Consider the following 23,172-nt stretch of genomic DNA (forward strand, 5'->3'; position numbering starts at 1 on the left):
ACTGAGGATGCTGTTGGCACATTTCTCTTTCTTTTCTTTTTTTTCTTTTTTTAAAAATTCTTTTAACTTTTATTGGGTGGATTTCAAATCATGCATTCTGATCCCATTTATTTGCCCATCCAATTGCGTCCTCGCTCTGCCCTTGCAACCTACCCCCCAAAACAATGTTTATAAGAAAAAAACAAAGACCAAACATAACAAATAATAACAAAAAAGAAGACTCTTGTGGAAACTATAGTGTGGTCCATTCATCTTTACTTGCAAGTGTTCATTGCTAGGAGTCTTTGGAGTCATTGGTCTGGCTTGAGACCTCTGGCTTCTGCTACACCACTGGTGATGGGCTCTCACTGGGGCTCCTCTTGGATATCCTGTTGTTGTCCCGTGTCGTGAAGATCCTGCTGTTCCGGATATGCAGGTTCATCCCCTTCACATGCTCCAGCAGCTCATAGATGAAGTGGATGTTGGACCAACTCACAGCCTTGATTCTAGTCCTGGGTGGTAGCTGGGTTGGTCAGCGTGCCAGCTTTCCCTCATGGTCACTACCCGAGCGAGCTCTCCAGCACTGCTTCAGCTAGCTCACCCAGTGCAGCTTACAGCAAGGAGCGGGGCCAGTTCTGCTCCCAGGTCCTCATATCTGACTCACCCACACTCACAACCACCGGTCTGCCCCGGTGAGATGAAGGACTGTGTGTTTGTATGTGTGTTCTGCTCTTTACACCCTCAGGGCTGGCTCTGCTGTGCCTCGTGGACACATACAACACCTGTTTTGTTTGGGTGCAGAATCAAAATTGTTAGCAGGGCAGCAGTATGTCACCCTAGAAGTGCTGCTGATCAGAAGTGGTTTGCATCAGAGCCTAAACGTGTTCACATCCATTTTCCTAGCAAGTGTTGGTCGAGGGAGGAAAGCCCAAGGAGATTTCCTCATTCTTCTAACATGCTCTGGCTTTGGAATCTCTCTTCCCAATGTTGACTTTATGTTTTTAGCCTTGCCTATGTTCCTTATAGCCATCCTCATGACGGTCAGACTGCTGACCACTGCTGACCACTCCAGGAGACAGAGCCTGTCTGGAGAGGTACAAGCATCTGCAGTTGCCTGAACTTCCAGCCTGCTTGCTATAGGACTGTATCTACTCTTCATTACTTTTTCCTGGACCTTCCTTGAACCTGTCTCACTTGAATCATGCTAGTTGTGAACCATCCTTTAGTGGCCAGGGCACAAGAGCAAATTTGGTTTGTTCTTAGTGTCTAAAACAACTACTGTTGGCCTAAAGGGCTCTGAGTCCTGAATTTGGCATGCTCCCCTTCCCATTATGAGAGGCCATGCAGGCAGGTCTCCCTGAAGGCTGGGCCCATTTCACTTATCCCAAGCTTCGTGGGGTCAAGGCTAACACTCCAGGGGCTGTTGTGGTAACCGAGTGTTATTATTTTGTTCTCAGATCCAACAGCAGCAACTGCAGAGGATGGCACAATTGCAGCTGCAGCAGCAGCAACAACAGCAGCAAGCTTTGCAGGCCCAACCACCAATGCAGCAGCCACCAATGCAGCAGCCACAGCCTCCCTCTTCTCAGGCCCTACCCCAGCAGCTGCAACAGATGCATCATCCACAGCATCACCAGGCACCTCCTCAGGCCCAGCAGTCCCCAGTTGCTCAGAACCAACCACCACAACTCCCACCACAGTCACAAAGCCAGCCTTTGGTGTCACAAGCACAAGCCCTCCCTGGACAAATGCTGTATGCTGCTCAACAGCAGCTGAAATTTGTGAGTACCTCTTTGAGCAAGGCCTGTGGCGTAGCAGCTGCATCTCTTATGGTGTTGTGTGTGATCAGCAGTTTGTTAAACCCTGTGGATGTAGGTAGTGTGTCCTTTATGCACTGGCTTCAGGCAGCCTTTCCTATTCAAGTCTTCTTATCCAGCTCCGTAGCACATGGAGGTGAGGGGGGGTGGTGTCCTAGAGCTGTTTTTATATACTTCAGGCTGTCACATCTTCTAAACTACATGGCTGATTTCAGCAGTGTCTGTGGCATGTCTGGTACACGTGATTAGATTAGGAGGTAATCTCACCATGTGGGAGGATATGCCTTGTCCATCAGCTGTGGATCTGTTTTTCTGTTGGTGCCGGAGGTTGAACCTGGGATCTTCGTGTAAACTAAACATGGTCTACTGCAAGCTCCAGCCCCAGCTCTTTCAGCCTCATCATTGCCATACTTCTGAGACAAGTATTCATATAAAACTTAATTATTTCCTGCTTCACTGTGCATATTGATAGAAAGTAAAGCTCACAGAATTTACCGAAAACAGACTATTGCCACCAAAACTAGTTGCCATGAAAAGAAACAATTCGAGCATCTTTTCTGCTCCCTTGGGTTTTGTGACCTTTTCTACCTGTGATTCATCAAGTGACATCGAGACAGATATCTCACCTGAGCTTGAATGTCAGGGTAAAGAAGAGTCGGCTAGGAGGGTTAGGAGTTGCAGGTTCAGTCACTCACGTATTACCTGGAACCAGGACTTTGTACTCCTTGACAGGATGCCTACTAGAATTGGGCCGGGTAGCTTGGAGATCTAAGAGGAAGCCCCCACTGTGCATCTGTCCATGCAGGACCTGTCCTGTATGTGTAGTTGTATCTCTCCACATGGTAGCGTTTCCTGTCTTCCATCACCCAAGGTCATCTTTCTAGCTAAGCCATCTGCAGCTGGCCAGGCTACTTTCCTTCATGGAGTCTGGGCTCTCAATGTCACTCTTACGGGCTGAGTAGGCCAGGCTGTGTGCTCAGCTCTGGAAGTCGTTGCTTAGCTTGTGCTTGTGGTTGGTGTGCATGGGAGGGCTGTCTTGTTTCTTGCCAGAACTGGGGAGGTGATACTTGGCTCGGCCAACTCATAGGCACTCTGGTGTGGGATATTTCTTTCGACCCTGTGTGATCAAGCAACAGATCGTAAGGTGGCCTCATAGCTTACAGTGTCATTGCAGTCCCATTCCTCATCCCAAGAGAGGCTTCTTGTTTTAAAATTTGGGAGGGGGGGACGGGGTGTCCTGTGGTGCCACAGTTCAAATGTAGACACTTGAAGTTGTCAGAGGACAACTTATCAAGAGTCAGTTCTCTCCTACCATGTGGGTCCTGGGGCTCAAACTGAGATCGTCAGGTTTGGCAACAGGCAGCCATCTCGACAGCTATGAAAGTTCCATTCTTCAAGCCTCCCACACAGGCGGTGGGTGCTCTGCTCTCTGTGCAGGTTCCAAGTTGCCTTTTCCTTCCTCCTTCAAGGTCCGTGCTCCGATGGTGGTCCAGCAGCCGCAGGTGCAGCCCCAGGTGCAGCAGGTGCAGCCCCAAGTGCAACAGCAGGCGGCAGTGCAGACAGCACAGGCTGCCCAGATGGTAGCTCCCGGCGTCCAGGTGAGGGCCATGGGAGCTCAGGGTTTCTTTAGTCGCTAGCAGGTGGTGGTGCATGTTTGCGTTTGCATAAAGATCTGTGATGAGAGTTCTTGTTGGATTGGAGGCTCAGATGGTAAAGTCTAGCAGTCTTCTATCTCTTGGACACACACACACAGATACCCCGAGGCCCTCAGAATGGCTGTCCATGCTTGGTACTTGCTAGAACCTGCTCATTGCCTGGTGTGTGCTGTTTCTATGTTCCCTTGGATACCTTCATCTTCTTTCTAAGGAGATGCCTTAGAAAGGAAAGCTGTGGGGTTTCATCCTCTTTGAGCTTCCACTGGAGCCTTTGAGCACGGCTGTCTGGGAGGGAGGGCAGCTCTTTAGAAACTGACAGAATAGTGGTCAGCAGGAGCAGGGAGAGAGATCCTGGGCTTGCTGCCCTCAGGGGTTTGTGCTGTGTGAGGAAAGTGTTTACAGTGTCCCTATCACCGACAGTTCGTACACATTCTCCACACATCACATGCCAGTGGGGTGGCAGCATGCAGGAGGCCTGGGCTAGCTTTTTTTCTTGGTGTCTGAGGAATTGGACATCTAGGGTCCCTGTGATTTGTCTCGAAGATCTGCTTCGTCTTTGTGCTGACCACAATTCTTCCATCAAGTGGGCGCATGGAGAGTGCTGACTTGGGACTTAGCTAGGAGCTCTGGCAAGGCTCTTGCTGGGTCCTGTCCATCGGAAGTGCCATGACTACACTGTGTCCCCTCCCAAGGCCTGCGCTGAGGTTTATGAGCCAGGTGAGCTCAGTGTCCAGATAGATGACAGCTTTCAAATGTGTCCGACATCATTTTACAGTGTGGAGGAGTGCTTCCTGACAGCCCTTCCTCAAGGTTCCAGCTGGGGTACTGAGAAGACGTGTGTAGTTAACCTCCCTCACTGCTGCCCCAAGTGAGCGGGTCCGGGGTTCTTGTGCTGTCTACACTCAGATGCACGTGACCTTGTGTCAAAACTCCATGGACTTCTTTTGTGTGGCTTGGGGAATCTGAGCTCCTGTGGGGATACAGTTCATTTGCCATCCCTACTGTGCCTGAGGCTTCTGGTGGCTCCTTCCTTTGGATGTCCTATGCAGAGGAGGTCCGGCCGAGAGTCAGCACAGTAGCGACACAGCACCTGCCCTGCTCCTGGAAACCGTTTCTCTGGTTGCCTTCTGACCTTCTCTCCATTGACCTGGGACTCAGAAGCTATGAGCTCCTGCAGTGCTGGCTTGGCTGAGTAAGAAATGGAAGTTGTCCCGTTTCATCCGTCTCTCAGCACTGGACAGCAAATAGCCGTGGAAAGACAGTAGAGGCCACTGGTGAGGGCCTGTTCGGATTGTTTGCTGGCTTCTTAGTTACTGGAGGTTATACGTATTCCTTTTGCTTGCTTTGGTGCTATCTTGTCAGCCACCAGAAACAGATGTGGCCGTGTGTGCTTGGTGCTCCACAGCAAGCCTCTGTGCCGAGTGCGCGGCTCCCTTCCTTCGGTTCCTTGCCCGTGTCTTGCTAATGGGGGTGGGGAGTGATACAGCTTGGTTGTTAGTGTTTCTTCTACCCCAGCGTGAGATCAGTGGCAGGTGCAGTTTAAGGTGTGCGTAGATCCTTCCTGATCAGCTGGGACAATGAGACATTTGTCTTGTCTGGTAGTTAAGAGGGTAATGGCCATTTTGGTTTATTTCCTCATGGAGTTGGTTTTTTAGGACTATGCTATCAGTGTTTTAAGAGGTCGTCCACCCATCTTCAATACCTTCTTTGGGCCTTGTGTTTCTAGTGCACTGTACTTTTCGGTCCAAATATGATATCTTAGGAGGCAGGCCCTGTCACTGTGATTTTCTTTCTTTCTTTTTGAGATTAATATAACTACAACCTTTAAAAAACTAATTCTTATTATATGCATATATATGTGTGTATATATATACATATAAATGTATGTATATAAATATATACATCTCTAAATGTAACCTATTGAGCCCATATACTGTTACTTGTATGTATGTTTTTAGCACTTGACAGCCAGTTGGTGTGTTCTTCCCTGGGTAAGATCACCGCTTCCAGCTTTCTTCAGCTGCCTATATGTAGGGTTGAGGCCTCATAGGCTTTTCCCTGTCCACTTTGGCATGTACATTGGTGTCATCTTGGTCAGCTTACATTTGGTGGGGTTTTTTGTTTTTGTTGTTATTGTTTTGTTTTTTGTTTTTCGAGACAGGGTTTCTCTGTAGCTTTGGAGCCTGTCCTGGAATTAGCTCTTGTAGACCAGGTTGGCCTCTGACTCACAGAGATCCACCTGCCTCTGCCTCCCGAGTACTGGAATTAAAGGCGTTCACCACCACTGCCCAGCTAGTCAGCTTGCATTTGGACAGTCATGTTGGTGAGACTTTACGGATGTAGCTTCTGGTGTTACTAGGAGATGCAACACACCACAGCCATCTGCACTCCGTGCGCTACCATACAGTTCGTGAACCAGGCGAGGGGCTGGAGATTGAAACACACGAAGACTCACAGACAGAGACACTGGTCATCCTTGATGCAAGAATGCCCCCTTTATTGTGTACCAGAGCTGCTTATATAGAGATCCTTAACTGATAGCCATGCCCCAGCCAAACTCACCAGAAACCACTCCCCTGCCATTAGGAACTCCTGAGGGTCTCCTGCTCAGAGCAGCTGCAGGCTGTCTCAGAGCAGAAGAAAACAAGTTGTTTACAAGAAATTCAGAATCTGGGGGGTTCACTGCTCCCAACATGGAGACACAGTCTCACAGAAAACTCCCGGGTCCTCTGGCTGTTATAAGCCTCTGTCCCCTCTTGTGAAATGTTCTCTTTGCCTTAGGTGAGGGAGAATTTTGTAGATGTATTGAGTGGGACTGAGCTTCACAGCTCTGCAGTTGGTTGGCTATGGTTTTCTGTAGTGGTCTCTGCCTGGTGCAAAGAGAAGTTTTCTTGATGAGGTGTGAAGACTGCACTTGAGTTCCTGCTTGTTAAGTCTGTCTCACGTCCAGGTCCAGTTAGAGAGCTGTTGGTTACTGTCAGGTCTGCGTGCCACGACTGCACTCTTAGGGTTATCTTGCCATGCTGGTTGCTGGTCGTTGATCTGGTTCACAGGCATCTTAGCTAGGTAGGACTGTTGGTTGCCTTCCTCTTTGGAAGGAGGTGCTTGGTGCTTTCTGGTATCATGAAAGCTAGTCCTCAGGGAGGGGGCCTTCGGGTCATTTCCAGTTGAGGGGTCTGTGGGCTTTGTTTCTGAACTGCATGGTGTCTTCAGCAATAGGGGCTTATTTTCCACCTCTGGGAGGAGGCAGCCTAGGGCAACAGCATAAGGCTGTCTGTATTGATAGTCTCTTGGATAGCCCTGGTCAACAACTCAAAAGAGGGCTTCTCATGTCTACTATTGGGGTTTTATTAATGTGGTCTTTGGGTGTTAAAGGGAGCACCGCCAGCCCTGATGAGAAGGAAAAGATTATTAAAACTCTGTGTGTATGTGCACGCGCATACACGTGCGCACACCTGCGTGTGTGTGTGTGTGTGTGCATGTTATTTTGTATTTGTATATCCATACAGAGAATTATCTTATATGTTATTTATTTGGATAGATAGTTAGTAGTATGATTCTTTGTGTCTTTTCAGACATTTTTATTGTTATTTTTACCTACCTATCTCCTCCTGTATTTACCTTCCTCCTCCTTGCTAAAGACACCCCTCCTTTTCCCATTTTTCCTCTTGGATCACTTGTATCTTGTTATTCCCCTTTACCCTCCTCCCACCTTCTGTATTTACCTACTGCATCCCAGTTTTGAGGGGCTGGTTGACTGGTCTCATTGTGTTCTGGCAGTATTGGGGAGAGGAGCATGGCTGGGTTGCTTGGGCATGATAGACCCTCGTGAAGGGAAAGGTCCTGGAATTGAGGCTTCTTTGAAATCCAGGTTGCCTTAGTGCCAGGAAAATGACTGCAGCACTCTGATCTATGAGCTTTTTCAGAGTGTGAGAACTACAGAGACTAGAGAGCTGTAAGAGGAGCACGCAGAGCAGGAAGCAGTGGGTGTTGTTTCTGGTTTTCTCACATCACTGAAGTTGTATTGTCTATGCAGATTTATTTGGACTTGGTCTCAGAAAGACCTGACTGGCCTTTAACTTCCTAGTAGCTGAGGCTGACCTTGAACTTCTCATCCTTCTTCTACCTGTGAGTGTTTGGATTACAGGCATGCACCACCACACTCAATGTATGCAGTATTGGTAGAACCAGGGCTTTCTGCATGCTAGGTAAGCACTCCATCCATCATCTACATTCTCAGCCCCTGTACAATTTATGTGTGATGTTTTCCATGTTTGTGGAGGTTCAGTTGACAGCTGCTTGACTCTTGCTTTGAGACCTGTATTGGGGCAGCATGTCATGACAGGGAGCATGTGGTAGATCAAAGCTACCACCTGAGGCACCTGGGACATAAAAGAGAGGAAGGGACTCAGGTTCAGTTTCTGTGGTCATATCTTATAGTAGTTACTTTTCCTGTTGCTGTAATGAACACTCTGACAAAAGAAATTTGAGGAGTTTTTCTGGCTCACAGTTCAAGGTCCAGTCCATAGTGGTGAGAGTCAAGGTTGCAGAAGCATGAGGCAGCCAGCCACATTGCATCTTACAGTCAAAAAGCAGAGAACGGCCAGGTATGATAGTGCACACTTCAATCCCAGCCCTCCAGAAGAAGAGGCAGGCAGATTTCTGTGAGTTCAAGGCCAGCCTGGTCTACTTAGCAAGTTCCAGACCTGTTCTGGCTACTTAGAGAGACCTGGTTGCAAACAAAACAAGAAGCAGACAGCAATAGATGCTTGTGCTCAGATTACATTCTCTTGTCTATGTAGTTGAGGACCCCAGCCCAGGGAGTGGAGTCATCTCTGTTAACCTAATTAAGATACTCCCTCACAGGGATACTGGAAACTTGTCTCTTTGGTAATTCCAAAGACAATCAAGTTGACAATTAATACCATCACTTCTATACACACTGGCCCATAGTAGGGGACTTAGTCCTTATTAAACTTTTGACCACCTTTTAGTAGTACCAACCTGAGAAATGAGCTTTAAAACATTTGTTTAGGGGCTGAAGAGATGGCTCAGCAGTTAAGAGTACCAACTGTTCTTCCAGAGAGCCCAGGTTCAATTCCCAACACCCATATGACAACTCACAACTGTGTGTAACTCCAGTTTCAGGGGATCCAACACTCTTACAAAGACTTATATGCAGGCAAACACTAATGCTCATAATTTAAAAATAAGTAAATTTTAAAACAGTTTTAAAAAATAGCCAAGTGTAGTAATGTGTGTCTTTAATCCCAGCACTCAGGAGGCAGAGACAGGCAGATCTCTGTGAGTTTGAGGCCAGACTAGTCTACAGAACGAGTTCCAAGACAACCACAGCTATACAGGAAAACCCTGTCTCAGAAAACAGCACAAAAAAGAAAACCTTAAGCACGGTTAGCAAGTGCTCTGCCACTGGCTCGCAGCCCACAACCTAACCTCTAAGGTTTGTGATTTGAGATGAGAGAGCACCCTCTGCAGGCAGAAACTCCTTATTGGAAGCAGCCTCATAGGAGTGACTGCACTACCTGCTGCTCTTCTGAGTAGCACCTTGTTTTTGATCTTGAAGTGATTTTGCCAGTGTATGGCTGAGTTTAAGACAGGTTTTTTTTTGTAGTTTTTCAAGACTGAACCACAGGGTGCCTTTGAAGGCTCCTGCACACCATGGCCAGTTATCTAATTAATCAGGAGCTCAAAGACAGATTAGAATTTCCTACCTGGTACCCATATATTCTGTTGGGATGAAGAAACCACACATTGTACCTTTGTGCCTGCAAACTACCATACATGTGCCACAAAACAGGCTGCCAGCCAGCCCTGTGAGAGTTGTTGGCGTGGGGGCCCTCAATAGCAGAGACATCTTGGTAGAGCCGACACTACTGCCAGGGTGACAGGTATTGTGATTTGTGTGGTAATGGTGGCAGGGCTCTTTGCCTAGGGTAAGTAATGTTCTGGAAGGATCAGTAGCCCTATGCTGTTTGTTTTATCCTGCTCTCTTGCCTGAAGACGCTCACGTTGCTGGGAGAGATGAAGTCATCTTCAGTGGAATTTGCTGGGCTTCAGCAGTAAAATAGAGCAGAGTATGTCTTTATTTTCCTGTGCATGCGTCTTTTCACTCTCTGTTCTTCTAGTAATGTAAAACTGAGCAATAACATACACTATGATTAGTAATATAAAACCAAGCAATAACCAAGACGGGTGTCTGTCATGTGTGCACACACACTATGACTAGTAATGTAAAACTGATCAATAACCAAGACGGGTGTCTGTCATGTGTGCACACACACTATGACTAGTAATGTAAAACTGATCAATAACCAAGACGGGTGTCTGTCATGTGTACACACACGACGACTTAGAATTGATCTTCGCCTCTGTGCTCCTCAGTCTCCTGTACAGTGGCCACAGACGGGAACCAGGCGGGTGCTCTGCGCTCCGTTAGAATTCCTTTGGAGGTAGCAGTGCATTGAGAAGTAGAGAAAGGCTCATTGACAGTAAGTTGCACTTGGTAGCTGCTCATCTGATCCTATAAACATTTATGGTGCTTTCCTCTGGGATTTTTGCCTAGAAGAAAATGAGCTTTTCTTGTCAGAAGTTCTTCATAAAGAAAACCAGTCAGGCTGGGCAGTGGTGGCACATGCTTTTAATCCCAGCACTCAGGAGGCAGAGGTGGGGCAGGCAGATCTCTGTGAGTTCAAAGCCAGCCTGGTCTACAGAGGGAGTTCCAGGACAGCTGGACTGTTACACAGAGAAACCTTATCTCGAAAAACCAAAAAGAAAGAAAAAAAAGAAATGAAAGAAAACTGGTCAGGGCCTGGAGAGATTGTATGCTGCTTAAAAGCACTGACTGTTGTTAAGGACCTGGGTTCTGTTCCCAGCATCCATGTGGTAGCTCACAGCCATGTATAACTAACTCTTCCAGCCTCCAAGGATACTGCATGTTCATGGTTGCACAGACATACATGCAGTCTAGGTACTCATACACAGGTTATTTAAAAAAAAAAAAAAAAACCTTAAAAAATAAACTAGATAGAGCTGGAGAGACAGCTTGAAAGTTAAGAACACTTGTTGCTCCTCCTGAGGATATGGGTTCAGTTCCCAGCACCACATGGTGGCTCACAACTATCTGAAACTCCAGTTTCAGAGAATGACATACCTCTGCAGGTACCAGGCATGTACATGGTGCACATATATGCATGTCGACAAAACTCATACAATAAATCTTTAAAGTATTAAAGATAGATAGATAGATAGATAGATAGATAGATAGATAGATAGATAGATAGATAGATAGATAGATAGAAAAGAAAACCAGCCAGAGGGTCCATCATTCTTCCTTCCTGTGGCTTTCCTGTTTCTGGAGAGAAGCTGGCATCTCTCACATCACGGTGAATATCCTGTCATTTGGAAGGAGTGCTGTAGATGGCACTGCAGCCACTGGTTGTGAACGGACCTCCCTAAGTGATCTCCCCATCCTATTAAGAACCCTGAAATAAATTCCCTTCATCTCCTTCTCCCCAGTGTAGGCAGAGGGCCCTTGAACATCTAGCCCTCTTTGTGTCTGCCAGTGACCTGTTGGGGAATGGGCTGTTTGGGACAGCACCCCTGGTTTGACAGCCACCATCAGGACCAGAAGGTTTGTTTGGCTGACTGCAGGAATGGTGAGGGTTCTACCTTTCTTGGCTATTAAGATGTTCTCTTTGGGATCTTCTGTGGTGCTTGCAGCATGCACCTCCTGTGTGTGAACATGAGCTGTGTGTGATGCTGCAGGCCCATAGGCCTGGCCTAGAGCCTTGTCTCTAGCTCCGTTGCTGCACAGACTGCATCATCTACAATACCACACTTCTCTGGTAGCTCAGCTCAGAGCTTCCTGGGATTAAATGGTTTGGTTTTTTGAAGTGGGGTCTCACCACATTGCCCCTGCTATCTCTTAACTCCTATGCTGAAGTGATGCTCTCATATCTGCTATTGGGTTTGCTTTGTTTTGTTTTGGTGGCGAGGTCCTACTTTCTGTGCCAGGTTGTGTTATTTTGTTCTAGCTTGTGACATGTTGAGTGCATGTAGGCCTTGCTTTCCAGGAATTAGGTTGGACTCCGCCCGTCCCTCAGAACACAGAGTAAAGACAGCCAGCTCCAAAGCCATGACATTGATAGCCTCCCTTTGGCTGGTTGTGTGAATCAAGAAACAGAAGTTGACCCAAGGAATGTTTTCTGTTGGTCTTGAAGCTCCTGACTTGGCTCTGCAGATGTTTTTGTGTCCCTGTGGAGAGCCCTTCATCATTAATTAGTGAAGAAGCTCCTTGGGAGAACCCCAGGCTCTCCTGCCACCCCTCCCTTATTCCTCCACACTTCCAGAATCAGCATCCCCAGGAGGCCAGAGAGATGGATGTGCTTTGGGCTGCAGGTGCGCTTCTAAGAGAATGCTGTGCTGAGCAAGATGCTGCTTCAGTGACTTTGACTTTGCTCTTTGCAAGCCTGACTGACATGTCCTCTTTCCAAGTTTGTCCCAAAAACTTGGTCTCCCTAGACTGCCACCTGAGCAGTCTGGCTCTAACTCCCCAGGGTCTGTGCTGCCTACAGTTCAAAGGTGTGTCCAGGACAACCATCACAGACTGGCTAGTAGAATAGAAATCTGCTTACATTCTCGGTACCGCTACACTTCTGGTGCTTCCCTGAGCATAGAGATGTGTGCTTGACCGTGTCCTTGAGCACCACACATCTGGGTCCTCTGAAGGGGCCTCCCCTCTGGCCCACTCCCTGAGGCTGCACACACCTGCACCTACCATGCACTGCAGTTCTTGTTGCAATTATCTTGTCTGTTGTCCCTCTGTCCTCAAAGATGATTGCTGAAGCCTTGGCCCAAGGCGGGATGCACGTAAGAGCTCGGTTCCCACCCACCTCCACCATGTCTGCTGGCCCGTCAAGCTCCATCTCTTTGGGCGGACAGCCCACAGCACAGGTATTTACGGATTGGGCTTCGTATAGGGTTCAGCCCGGAAGCTTGGGTTTCCTCTATGCCCCTTCATGAAGCACACCTTCTTTCATTGTCCGTGACTTCCTTCATGGTGGCTTTCAGAGCAGTGAAACAAGTGGTAAACTTTGTTTGAGGCCAAGCTCTACTGGTCTGTCTGTCTTTCTTTCCTTCAAGACAGGGCGGCCTGTATAGTTACCTACTAGATGCCTCCGACAGGGCGGCCTGTGTAGTTACCTGCTAGATGCCTCCGACAGGGCGGCCTGTGTAGTTACCTGCTAGATGCCTCCGACAGGGCGGCCTGTGTAGTTACCTGCTAGATGCCTCCGACAGGGCGGCCTGTGTAGTTACCTGCTAGATGCCTCGGACAGGGCGGCCTGTGTAGTTACCTGCTAGATGCCTCTGACAGGGCGGCCTGTGTACTTACCTGCTAGATGCCTCTGACAGGGCGGCCTGTGTACTTACCTGCTAGATGCCTCTGACAGGGCGGCCTGTGTAGTTACCTACTAGATGCCTCTGATAGCGTAGCCTGTGTAGTTACCTGCTAGATGCCTCTAATAGCGTAGCCTGTGTAGTTACCTGCTAGATGCCTCTGACAGGGCGGCCTGTGTAGTTACCTGCTAGATGCCTCTGATAGCATAGCCTGTGTAGTTACCTACTAGATGCCTCTGATAGCGTAGCCTGTGTAGTTACCTACTAGATGCCTCTGACAGGGCGGCCTGTGTACTTACCTGCTAGATGCCTCTGACAGGGCGGCCTGTGTACTTACCTGCTAGATGCCTCTGACAGGGCGGCCTGTGTACTTACCTGCTAGATGCCTCTGACAGGGCGGCCTGTGTACTTATCTGCTAGATGCCTCTGTGTTGCTCTGGCTGTCCTGGAACTCACTCTGAACTTGAATTCAGAGATCTGCCTGCCTTTGCCTATGCCTTTCAAGTGCTGGGACTACAGGCATGTCTCAGCGTGCTCAGCTCATACTGATTTTCCTGAGGGGCGTTTTCTTTACTTTACAATGGGCATACTGCTTTTGTTTTCATGGTAAAGTAAAACAGAAGACATGGGCTGAGGATGCAGTCAAGTTGGCAGAGGACTTGCCTAGCATGCACGAGGCCCTGTGTTTGATTGCTAAGCTACATGTATACAACTGAGTCTGTCTGGCGGCATTTCTGGAACTCTTGACATGAGTTTGAAGCCAACCTGAGCTACATGAGATGTGATCTCAAAGGAAGACAGTGTGGCTTCCTAGGGCTCTGCTGTGCAATGCTGTGCACTGTGTGCAGCTGTTAGGTTTCCACCGAGCATCCAGATCCTCAGTAGTGCCGATCACATTTTAAGCACTCACTGACATTGAGTTGTATGGTCCAGATCACTGCGGACAGCCACCATGGGCAAACGTTTTGCTGGTCCAGAATATTATAGAGTTAGCTGGGAGGAGTCATTGCCATATAGAAACCTAGTGGACTCCACTCTGTACACCTGATGATTTCATGGACATAGGCTGTACACATGTCCCCCACCTGTGTATTCCTTTGTGCACGGCATTGTGTGAAGATGATGAGAGTAGAGTGTCTGAGTGTGCCTTCATCACAGGGCTTTCCATATGAGTGAGTTTATTGTAGGAACCCTGATAACTGAAAGAACTTTAGAATTCCTTTTCCTACAAAGGAAAATGTATCTATAATTCTAGCAGATGGAATTCCTGCCTTGCCTGAGGGCCCACGTGCAGGAACTGCACATAGTCATGGGACAGTTGTGTAGTTTTCTTCAGAGGTGCAGAGGCCTCTTGCTCAGTGTGCGTTGGGCTCAGAGTCAGGTGGAGTTGTGGAGATAGATGACTTAACAGAGGACTCTGTGGAAACTAAAGGTCCCCAACATTTTGAGGGTGTGATGTATGCCAGATCTTGAGCAAGGTTCTTCGTGTGTAAAATCACGTTAGCTTTCACCGTGGACAAGTGGGAAGGAGCAGAAGGTAGCGTGCTGAGGATCAGGACTCAAGTCCTGTCAGTAGACTCTCCTAGGAACCCTTAGCCCTGCTTTTGTTGCTTCTCTGACAGCCTTGTTCTCTCTCTCCTGTCTGTGCATCTCTTGGACTAGGTTCTGGCCTGGGCCTTATCCTGCCTCTGTCTCCTACTGTGAACTGAGTGGTTCTTAGGATCTATAGTGCTTCCTAAACCCAGAAGGCAAGGAAGTTCATTGGAGGAAAGGAAAGAGAGAAAAATATATAAAAATAGATAAAAGGTACTTGAAAAAGTTTGGGCCAGTTTCATAGAACACTATGGCTTGATTGACTGAGCCATCACTGTTAGATACCAGCTTAAGTCCACCCAGACTTATTGATTGTCCTGTGAGGTCCTGGCAGGTAGGGACATGTCCATGCAGCTCTGGGCTAGTGTGCCGGAGACAAACGCATCAGCTGTAGGAGTCTGGAGCAGTACAGTATGGCCAGAGCATCTAAGACAAGGTTGTGCTTTGCTTTGCTTTGATTTGATTTGATTTTTTGTTTTATTTATTTTATTTTACTGTTTTTTTGAGACAGTTTCTCTGTGTACTGGAACTCACTCTGTAGCTGGTCTCGAACTCAGAGATCTTCCTGACTCTGTCTCCCAAGTGTTGGGATTAAAAGCATGTACCACCATGGCCCAGCTGGCTTGATGATTTTTTTTTTTAAGCACATTCATTTTTGCTTGCCTCCTCAGAGGAGAAAGGCCCTGAGAGTACTTAAGGGAGAGAATCAGTGGAGAAAAGGCTGCAGGCTGCCTTCTGCCATACAGTATAGCTGTCTGATTTCAGCCTTTCCTTCCCGTCATCACCAGGGCCAAGCCAGCAGCATCCTCATTGCCTGTCTGTGAAACATGGTGAATGTAAGCAAGCAGACCATGACAAGAGCTCCTTGCTTCTCTGGAGTGGGACTCCATGTTCATGTTCAGTACTGGGTCAGGAGTAAGGGCAGTTTTAAGTGCTAGGCAGGTATAGGATCCAGAAAGGAGCAAAATCACAGTGCCTGCCTGTCTCAAGGTTCTCTGTGGCCCTTTGAATTGATCCCCATCCCCAGCTGTGGTTCCTCTGGCCTCCTGGGTTTATTTTGTTTTGTTTTGTCAGTCTACCCAGATTCTTCCTTCTGACCCAATCATGCTATATAGTTCCCACATGATCTACCTAGCAGACTGTCACCATTGCTGAAGCCCCATGTTTACGGTGCCTGGTCTTTCCCTGAGCAAGTCACCTGACTGGTTGCCGAGTTCTTGCCTATAACATGCAAGTGACAGATGCTGTACAAGGGTCTGTCAGAAGCTCTTCCTCAGGTGCCACTCGGACTTTTGTTAGCACCTGTGACATGCCCATGCCTGGGCTAAGAATGTGTCCATGTCCCATTACCCGCCCCTTCCCTGATAGCAGAAGCCCCAAGAACAGCAGCGCCCCTCTGGTTCTTCCCCACATCCTTGCTCCTTGCTAGGTCACCTCTGGCTAGAGATGCTTTTTGGGCTGCTCCTTTGTACCAGGGATATCTGTGATAACTAAGACTTGAACAACTTGGCACTGACTCCTAGAAGGTTCTAGAGGGCTGGAGTTTCCAGATCATGGAGGTGAAAGGGTATCCTTGGTTTGTTTTCCTTCCTATTAGAAATCTTTCCCTGCCTCCCATCCTCTGGGGCCTGCCAGCTGCCCTGGCCTGGGGCAGCCAAAGAATCCAGGTTGACCCCATACTCGGTCTCCTGGAAGTCCCAGAGCTGGTAAAACACTGGTGAGGTTTGCTGGGACACATGCTGCTTATGTGGGTCTGGAAGAGTCTCATGTGTACATAGGCTGGGTGCAGCCTGGACTATGCTAGGGGAAGAGAATCATGACACTGATGTCCAGGCTTCCCAACAGGGAAGAGACCCTCTTGTCCCCAAAGGCATGACCCTTTGGCTGGGCTCTGCAGGTTTTACCTATGTTGGAGGCTTCTCTATCCCCTATGCTCCTCTGATTATTGTTCCTTCATGTCTTAGACCACTGTCTCTTGTCTTGGGGCAGCTGCTTTGATCTCTGCTATGTCATCAACAAAGGCAGAGGGTGTCAAAGTGTGTGTCCTGTGCCCAAGTGTGAGTGTTAAGGTAGGACGTGAACTGTGAAATTTCCTACTTTGTAGCCCTGTTCAGTCCTGTGACCCTCAGGGTGCCTAACTGTCCCATGTAGTATGCCTGAACCAAGGAACAGCTACCAGGAATAGCCGCTGCAGCAGTATCAAGTGTGGGTAGGCAGTTGGCACAGAGAAAGGGAAGGGATTTCAGGGTCTCTTGGGAACATGTATGGAAGCCCAGGCCAATAAGGCAGGGCTCGAACTACAACCTTTTTTGTACCCTTTGTAGTCTTCCTGGAACTGTGTGGACTTTGATAGGACATGGGTTGATTCCAAGCAGGTTTTATGGTCTGGGTGACATGTGCCTGCCCTGGTATCCATAGATTCCTAATGCATCCAGCACCATAGCTATGCTGGATGCTCTAGCGAGACCTGCATGTTGTCTGCCGAGCTCAACTCTGACCTCCTTAAGTCAGGGTGAATCTCCGCTCAGAGGAAGACTGCTGTGACTGCCCAGCAGCCAGATGCCTGGCTTTGCTCTCCTGCTCCCCACTGTGCAGGGGTTTCTTGGTCACAGAGTGACATCATTGTCTGGGCCACCCTTTTTTTCTTTGAGATTTTAACTATGTTTTTGTGTGTGCTTCTCTGTGGGGGTTAGTGCATGTGAGGGCAATGCCCACAGAACCAGAAGGCAGCATTGGGTCCCTGAGCTGGAATTATAGATGGTTGTGAGCTACTCCAGGAGGTCTCTAGAAACTAAACTTGATTCTGAGATGGCCAAGCAGTCTACCATGCCAGGCCCCATGTCGTCCTTGGTCTGGCCAGTGAGGGGTGAGCAGCTGAGAAGTGCAGGTATCATTTTCCTTGTTGGATCTGTGCCTATTCCCATTTGAGAGGTTAAGAACCTACTCATAAGTAGTAATCTTTGCCCAACAATCTCCATGATGTGGCAGAGATGGTGTGGGGAGATGTGGCAGTATGGCCCCACTTGGGCATCAGTGTCTAGTAAGCTGGGAGAGGCACCTGAGTGACTTGGTCTACAGACTGGCTGGCTGGCCTGTGAGCCACAAGAAGCAAGCTCTGGGGGTGCTTGGTGCACAGTGATCGACTGGGGTAGAAGAAGTGCTTCCTTGGATGCTTGGGGCCTTTTGAGTTGGTATGGCCTCCAGGGTGTCCCAGGATAGCAAGAGACCAATGGGCAGCAGTCTCTCCACCTAGAACAGCCTTCCTACGCTTCTCTGCTGAAAAGTGGGAACAGGTACATCCTGTTCCCTTTGCCTGGTTCTGTGCTTTCAGTCCCTGGAGTTCTTAGATAGTCAGTGGCCCTGGTGCTAGTGGTGGTGCAGTCAGCCCTGTGTCTGTTGTCCGAATGTGCGCTGACAGCAGAGGGCAGCCACTTTGTGGGCAGAGCCAGGCCTCTGAACTCAGGGATCTCTGATACTCATCCCTTCAGGTGGGCTCTGCCAGGCTAGCCAGAGGAGCTGTGGAGCCAGTGTAGTACCGCTTACAGATATGCACATGACTCCTTGGCCATCCATCTCACCCCAGTTAAGATGGGGTGAGGCGGCAGCATCTGCACAAGTCACAGCCACTTCGTTCAAGACCTCATCCTTGGAGCTAGAGTCAGACAGGAAGACTCAGGGAGGCACACAGGAAGACTGTCTCCATAGGCTAGCAAAGAACCGTCTTTACTGATCCTCAGAGAAGTGTTTCCTAGGTTAGGCAGAGCAAAAAGCCTTTCTAGGCTCCCTCCTTACACACAAATGCTTGAGAAACAAGTCATTACCACAGCTATGCCAGCCCAGAAACCTGAAATCCTCATGGGCCTCCTCCAAGGAGCCAGGCTACCCGCCTGGCCTTCTTCCACCCTCTTGGATACCATGTGCTGTATGCACCCAGAGGTGAGGCTTGTGCCTGAGTGTATAGCATCTTGAAGAAAAAAAAAGGGTGTATAAGATGAGAGGTCGGACCAGTGGGTGCTTTGGGAAGGGTGAACGTATAGCATGGAGCTGGCTAAGTCCTTCCACTTCCAGGTCAGCCAAAGCAGCCTCACCATGCTGTCCTCACCATCGCCGGGCCAGCAGGTGCAGACCCCACAGTCGATGCCCCCTCCTCCACAGCCCTCCCCACAACCTGGCTCACAGCCCAACTCCAATGTCAGGTAGGCTGGTGGGGGTGCACACATGCTTCATCCTCCCTTCACCCCTTTTGACATGGCTGGCATGGTGTTCTGGGCTCAGACCTGCTTTTATTCACTTGGCTGCAGCTCCGGCCCTGCCCCATCCCCCAGCAGCTTCCTGCCTAGCCCCTCACCACAGCCTTCTCAGAGCCCAGTGACAGCACGCACCCCACAGAACTTCAGCGTCCCCTCCCCTGGACCTTTAAACACCCCTGGTAAGTTGGGCCTGGGCTGGGTGGACAGCTCTACAAGGCGCCTAATACCCCTTCCCCTCCCAAGGTCTCAAGTTGTGTAAAGATCTCATGGGACCCCCAGACCTGCTGTGACACCTGCCCCACAGGTTGTAGCCATCTATCTTACCCATCCTGTCCTTTGCAGTGAACCCCAGCTCTGTCATGAGCCCAGCTGGTTCCAGCCAGGCTGAAGAACAACAGTATCTGGACAAGCTGAAGCAGTTGTCCAAGTACATTGAGCCCCTGCGACGCATGATCAACAAGATCGACAAGAATGAAGGTAGGCTGGCCCAGGCCAGGACGGGGCCGGGACATGCAGGGCCTGTTTCTTAGTGTCCCCTTCCTTTCCTAGACAGAAAAAAGGACCTCAGTAAGATGAAGAGCCTGCTGGACATTCTCACTGACCCCTCTAAGCGGTGAGCACTGCTCTAGGACTTTGGGAGGGACTGTGTTGTACCACAACTCACAGAGTCCCCAAGACTTGGTGACAGTGTGGGCTTAACAAAGGGTCCAGCAGCTCTGTGGACCATACCTGAAGCAGGATGACTTCACAAGTAGGTGTGTGCTGAAGCTTCAACCCTGCCTGCTGTCCTAGCACCCACCTTTCAACCCTGCCCAAGACTTCGTGGGCCTCACACTTCCTCCTATGGTTGTCATAGCCTGCCTGGTTCATGGTACACTATCCTAGGTCCTGGTTTGTAGTGGCCCCACCTGCAGCTGGCCTTTGGCAGACTGCTGCGTCTCACCCGTGTGCTGTGGGCCCAGCTGCAGCTGTGTGCACTAATTGTAAAGACAAACCCAAATGAGGCCTATCAGAAGCTCGTGGATGACATTGGGCTGCCAGGCTTCCACCGCCTATGCCCACCAGCCATAGGGTACAGTTAATGGCAGTGTTGAGGACTACGGTGTCCGTGGGTATGTCTGCACACCGTCTGAGGCGTCACAGCCCTGCCTGACTTCAGGAGGACTCTTCCAGTTGTCTGGCAGTCACTGCTGGGTAAGGCCTGCTGGAGCTACACAGTCCTCCAGGCCCTCTTATGTTAGAGCCCTTCAAGCCACAGGGCCAAGATTGCGCAAGAGCTGGCCCAGATGAGACTGAGTCCTGCCGGGTCTGTTCTGGAAGACGCTAGTAGGCTGGGAGTCCTGTGATGGCTTCCAGTGGCCGAGGCCCCAGAGACTACCTAGATGGTGGTCAGGACCAGCCTCCAAGAGTCGCCGCCCTAGCCCTCCAGCAGAGTATCAGATCATGTGTCCTCTCCTTAGGTGTCCCCTGAAGACCTTGCAGAAGTGTGAGATTGCCCTGGAGAAACTCAAGAATGACATGGCAGTGGTAAGTGGAGCCCAAGGGTCAGAAGTTAGTGCTCTCAAGGAACCCGATTTCATCTGGAAATTCTACCCAAGGAGCAAGGAGGGCAGAAGTCACTCTCAGAGCCCAATCCTTCCTTCTACCCCTGTGTTTGCTAGTTCTGTTCAGGCCCTGCCCTGAGAATGTGGGCACTGGGGTGGGAATGAGGCTGCAGGCTGTAATGCGTTCAGAATCAGCTACCATTGTCTGCACTCTGTCTGGTAGAGGCTGTGGAGGACCCTGGAGTCTGGAAGACTCTTCAAAATGATGAGGCTTTGAGCCCAGGCCACTGACCCTTTCTGTCTTGTCTCTAGCCCACACCCCCACCACCCCCAGTTCTTCCAACCAAACAGCAGGACCTGTGCCAGCCACTCCTAGATGCAGTCCTGGCCAACATCCGTTCACCTGTCTTCAACCATTCCCTGTACCGCACATTCGTGCCCGCCATGATGGCCATCCATGGCCCACCTATTGTGTATGTATACCCGGGTTGGGCCTCATGATAAGCAGCAGCCAGAAGCTGTGTGGCATCTGCATAATAACTTTAGTCCCCTCCTCCAGGTCCCCAGTGGTATGTTCCCGGAAGCGCAGATTTGAGGAGGACGAGCGGCAGAGCATCCCCAATGTGCTGCAAGGTGAAGTGGCCAGGTTGGACCCCAAGTTCCTGGTGAACTTGGACCCTTCTCATTGTAGCAACAACGGCGCTGTCCACCTGATCTGCAAGCTGGGTGAGTGTCCAGGGGTGTGGGTGTGGTGGTTTGCCATTCATGCTCAGGTCAGTCTCCAGGGCCTTCAAGCTACACATGTGCTCACACGGCCTGCCACACTGCAGCTCTAGCCTCACCTCTCATTCCCTGTCCCAACTCCACAGCTCCCCCCAGCACCTGAGTCCATGCATTCAATCCTTCTCCACCAAAGCAGGGATGAGGTGAGCAGGGTTGTGTCGGCTCGCCAGGCTGTCAGCTGGTTCACATGTGCAGTTCTTGTGTTCCAGATGACAAGGACCTCCCTAGTGTGCCACCACTGGAGCTCAGTGTGCCTGCTGACTACCCTGCTCAGAGCCCGATGTGGATCGACCGTCAGTGGCAGTATGGTGGGTGAACCTAGAAAAGCCATTGGAGACCCAAGGCAGGCAGGATCATCTCTGCACATCCAGGGTCCCTATACAGCGGAAAGATACCTCACATCTCCCCAGTAGGCAGGGTAGGCTGGACTGCAGTTGCCTGGAGAAAGAAGGGCCACTGTGTCCTTTGCCCCTTGCCCACAGTTTCGGGGCACCTGTCAAGTGGGGGAGGGCAGTCAAGTTCATGGTATTCCTTTGGAGTTCATGGTATTCCCAGGGGCACCAGCAGCAGTTCATGTAGCTCTGTCTGTGTGATCGGGCTCCAGAGAGAGCCCCTTGGGTGGAATAATCAATCCCTAAGGCTCTGCTGGCACACAGCAGGGACTGTCTGGGGCTCCATACAAATTCCAGTTCTTAGCACAGGAGACTAAGAGGTGGCACCCCTTCCTGGAAGTGACGCAAGAGCTGGCTCAGGGGCTGCTGCCTTGCCAGGCCTGGCACTCATGGTTGCTGCTGTGTTGCAGATGCCAACCCCTTTCTGCAGTCAGTGCACCGGTGCATGACCTCCAGGCTGCTGCAGCTTCCCGACAAGCACTCTGTCACAGCCCTGCTCAACACCTGGGCCCAGAGCATCCACCAGGCCTGCCTCTCAGCTGCCTAGCAAGCTGAACTTGAGGACCAGCGGCAGCCCCTGCTGCGGAGTTCACACCACTACCATATGTTACTGGGGGTTGGCTTCCTAGAGGGCCTGGCTTAGGCTAGCTTTCCTGCTTTTCCTTCTGCCTTGGGACTGTCAGATGTTTCCCCATGCTTGTGCAGTATTGATCAGGGAGCTGTGGAGCTGGCTGCATGAGGGCCCAGGAAGGCTTCCCATTGATTTCTTCCAGAAGTCAGGCCCAACACTTCCTACAGCCATGCTTCCTACAGCCTTCCTGGACTCCGTGTCCACTGAGCAGCATGAGAACTCAGGTCCCATCTAAGCGTCTCTGTCACAGTACATTGTACTTGTCTGGAGAATGTCAAGGACATAGGAAACTCTCACTATACACACAGTTCTCCAGTCACAGTATGGGGTTCAGGTTGTGCCTCATAAGGTACATGGACACCTCACTTTGAATACTTCTGAATCTAGGGCCTAGGTTTCAGTTTGAAGGAAAGGCCAGTAAGGCAGCGGCAGCAGCAGGTTCTCTGCTGCTAGCAGGACCTCAGCTTCGTGGATCTCCTCAGTGCTGTGAGAAGGACCAGCTGGGGCGGGGGCTGCCCCTGACATTCCTATGCCACTCTTGGGTGAAGGGCCTTTGTCAGTGCTGTGAGACATGAGCGGCTGGTCAGATACTGTCATTGGGACCCACAGCCTCAGAACACCATATTCTTATTATCTGTACCACCACCAGGAGCATGGGCTTCCTTCAGAACGCTGCCCTAAGGCACTTGCCACGCTGGGCTGTAATGGGTAGCGCTCTGGTGAAAAGAAATTCCCCCTTTTTATATGTGCACTACTCTGTTATATGATTCTTATAATAAATTTATTATTCCTGTGTTTGTCAGGAGTTTACTGTGTCTACCTTTTGTGAGTCTGGGCCCACTGGCAGGGGTACTGTCCATCTACTTCCTGACATCGCCTCCTGATTCAGGCCCTGGTCTAGTTTACTGAGATTAATGTAAGGGTGGGTAGTGGAGGGGTGAGGCTCTGATGCTGGGTAGGAGTAGGCGCAGGCTGGCCACTTCCGGGTGGCAGCTGCTGGCCTGAGGTAGAGTGTGATCTGGAGAAGACAGTTTTCCCTCCAGCAGGTGAGCCCAGCATGATTGGTGTCCAGGCAGCCAGGACAGTGTTCTCAGTCATGCCCATGTACCTA

At 49.9% G+C, this 23,172-nt stretch overlaps 1 protein-coding gene across 8 annotated transcripts in view; it reads left to right on the forward strand.

The window, feature by feature from the left end:
* The window catches only part of Med15 (mediator complex subunit 15), a 62,955-nt gene extending 40,089 nt beyond the window's left edge, over positions 1-22,866 (forward strand). For 2 of the 8 annotated variants that reach the window (XM_075969943.1, XM_075969983.1), the window contains 12 exons: positions 1,437-1,760; positions 3,266-3,394; positions 12,305-12,424; positions 18,530-18,657; positions 18,763-18,890; positions 19,054-19,188; positions 19,261-19,324; positions 20,172-20,238; positions 20,568-20,728; positions 20,815-20,981; positions 21,248-21,346; positions 21,841-22,866. In XM_075969943.1, coding sequence (XP_075826058.1) covers positions 1,437-1,760; positions 3,266-3,394; positions 12,305-12,424; positions 18,530-18,657; positions 18,763-18,890; positions 19,054-19,188; positions 19,261-19,324; positions 20,172-20,238; positions 20,568-20,728; positions 20,815-20,981; positions 21,248-21,346; positions 21,841-21,977 — 1,659 coding nt within the window. In that variant the 3' untranslated portion in view covers positions 21,978-22,866. Of the gene's footprint in view, positions 1-1,436; positions 1,761-3,265; positions 3,395-12,304; positions 12,425-18,529; positions 18,658-18,762; positions 18,891-19,053; positions 19,189-19,260; positions 19,325-20,171; positions 20,239-20,567; positions 20,729-20,814; positions 20,982-21,233; positions 21,351-21,840 lie in introns of all 8 variants that reach the window. The other 6 variants (XM_075969960.1, XM_075969987.1, XM_075969998.1 and 3 more) reach the window with 5 other exon arrangements.
* Positions 22,867-23,172: the final 306 nt, after the last annotated feature.

Source organism: Microtus pennsylvanicus, chromosome 1, assembly GCF_037038515.1.
Source record: "Microtus pennsylvanicus isolate mMicPen1 chromosome 1, mMicPen1.hap1, whole genome shotgun sequence".
NCBI lineage: Eukaryota > Metazoa > Chordata > Mammalia > Rodentia > Cricetidae > Microtus > Microtus pennsylvanicus.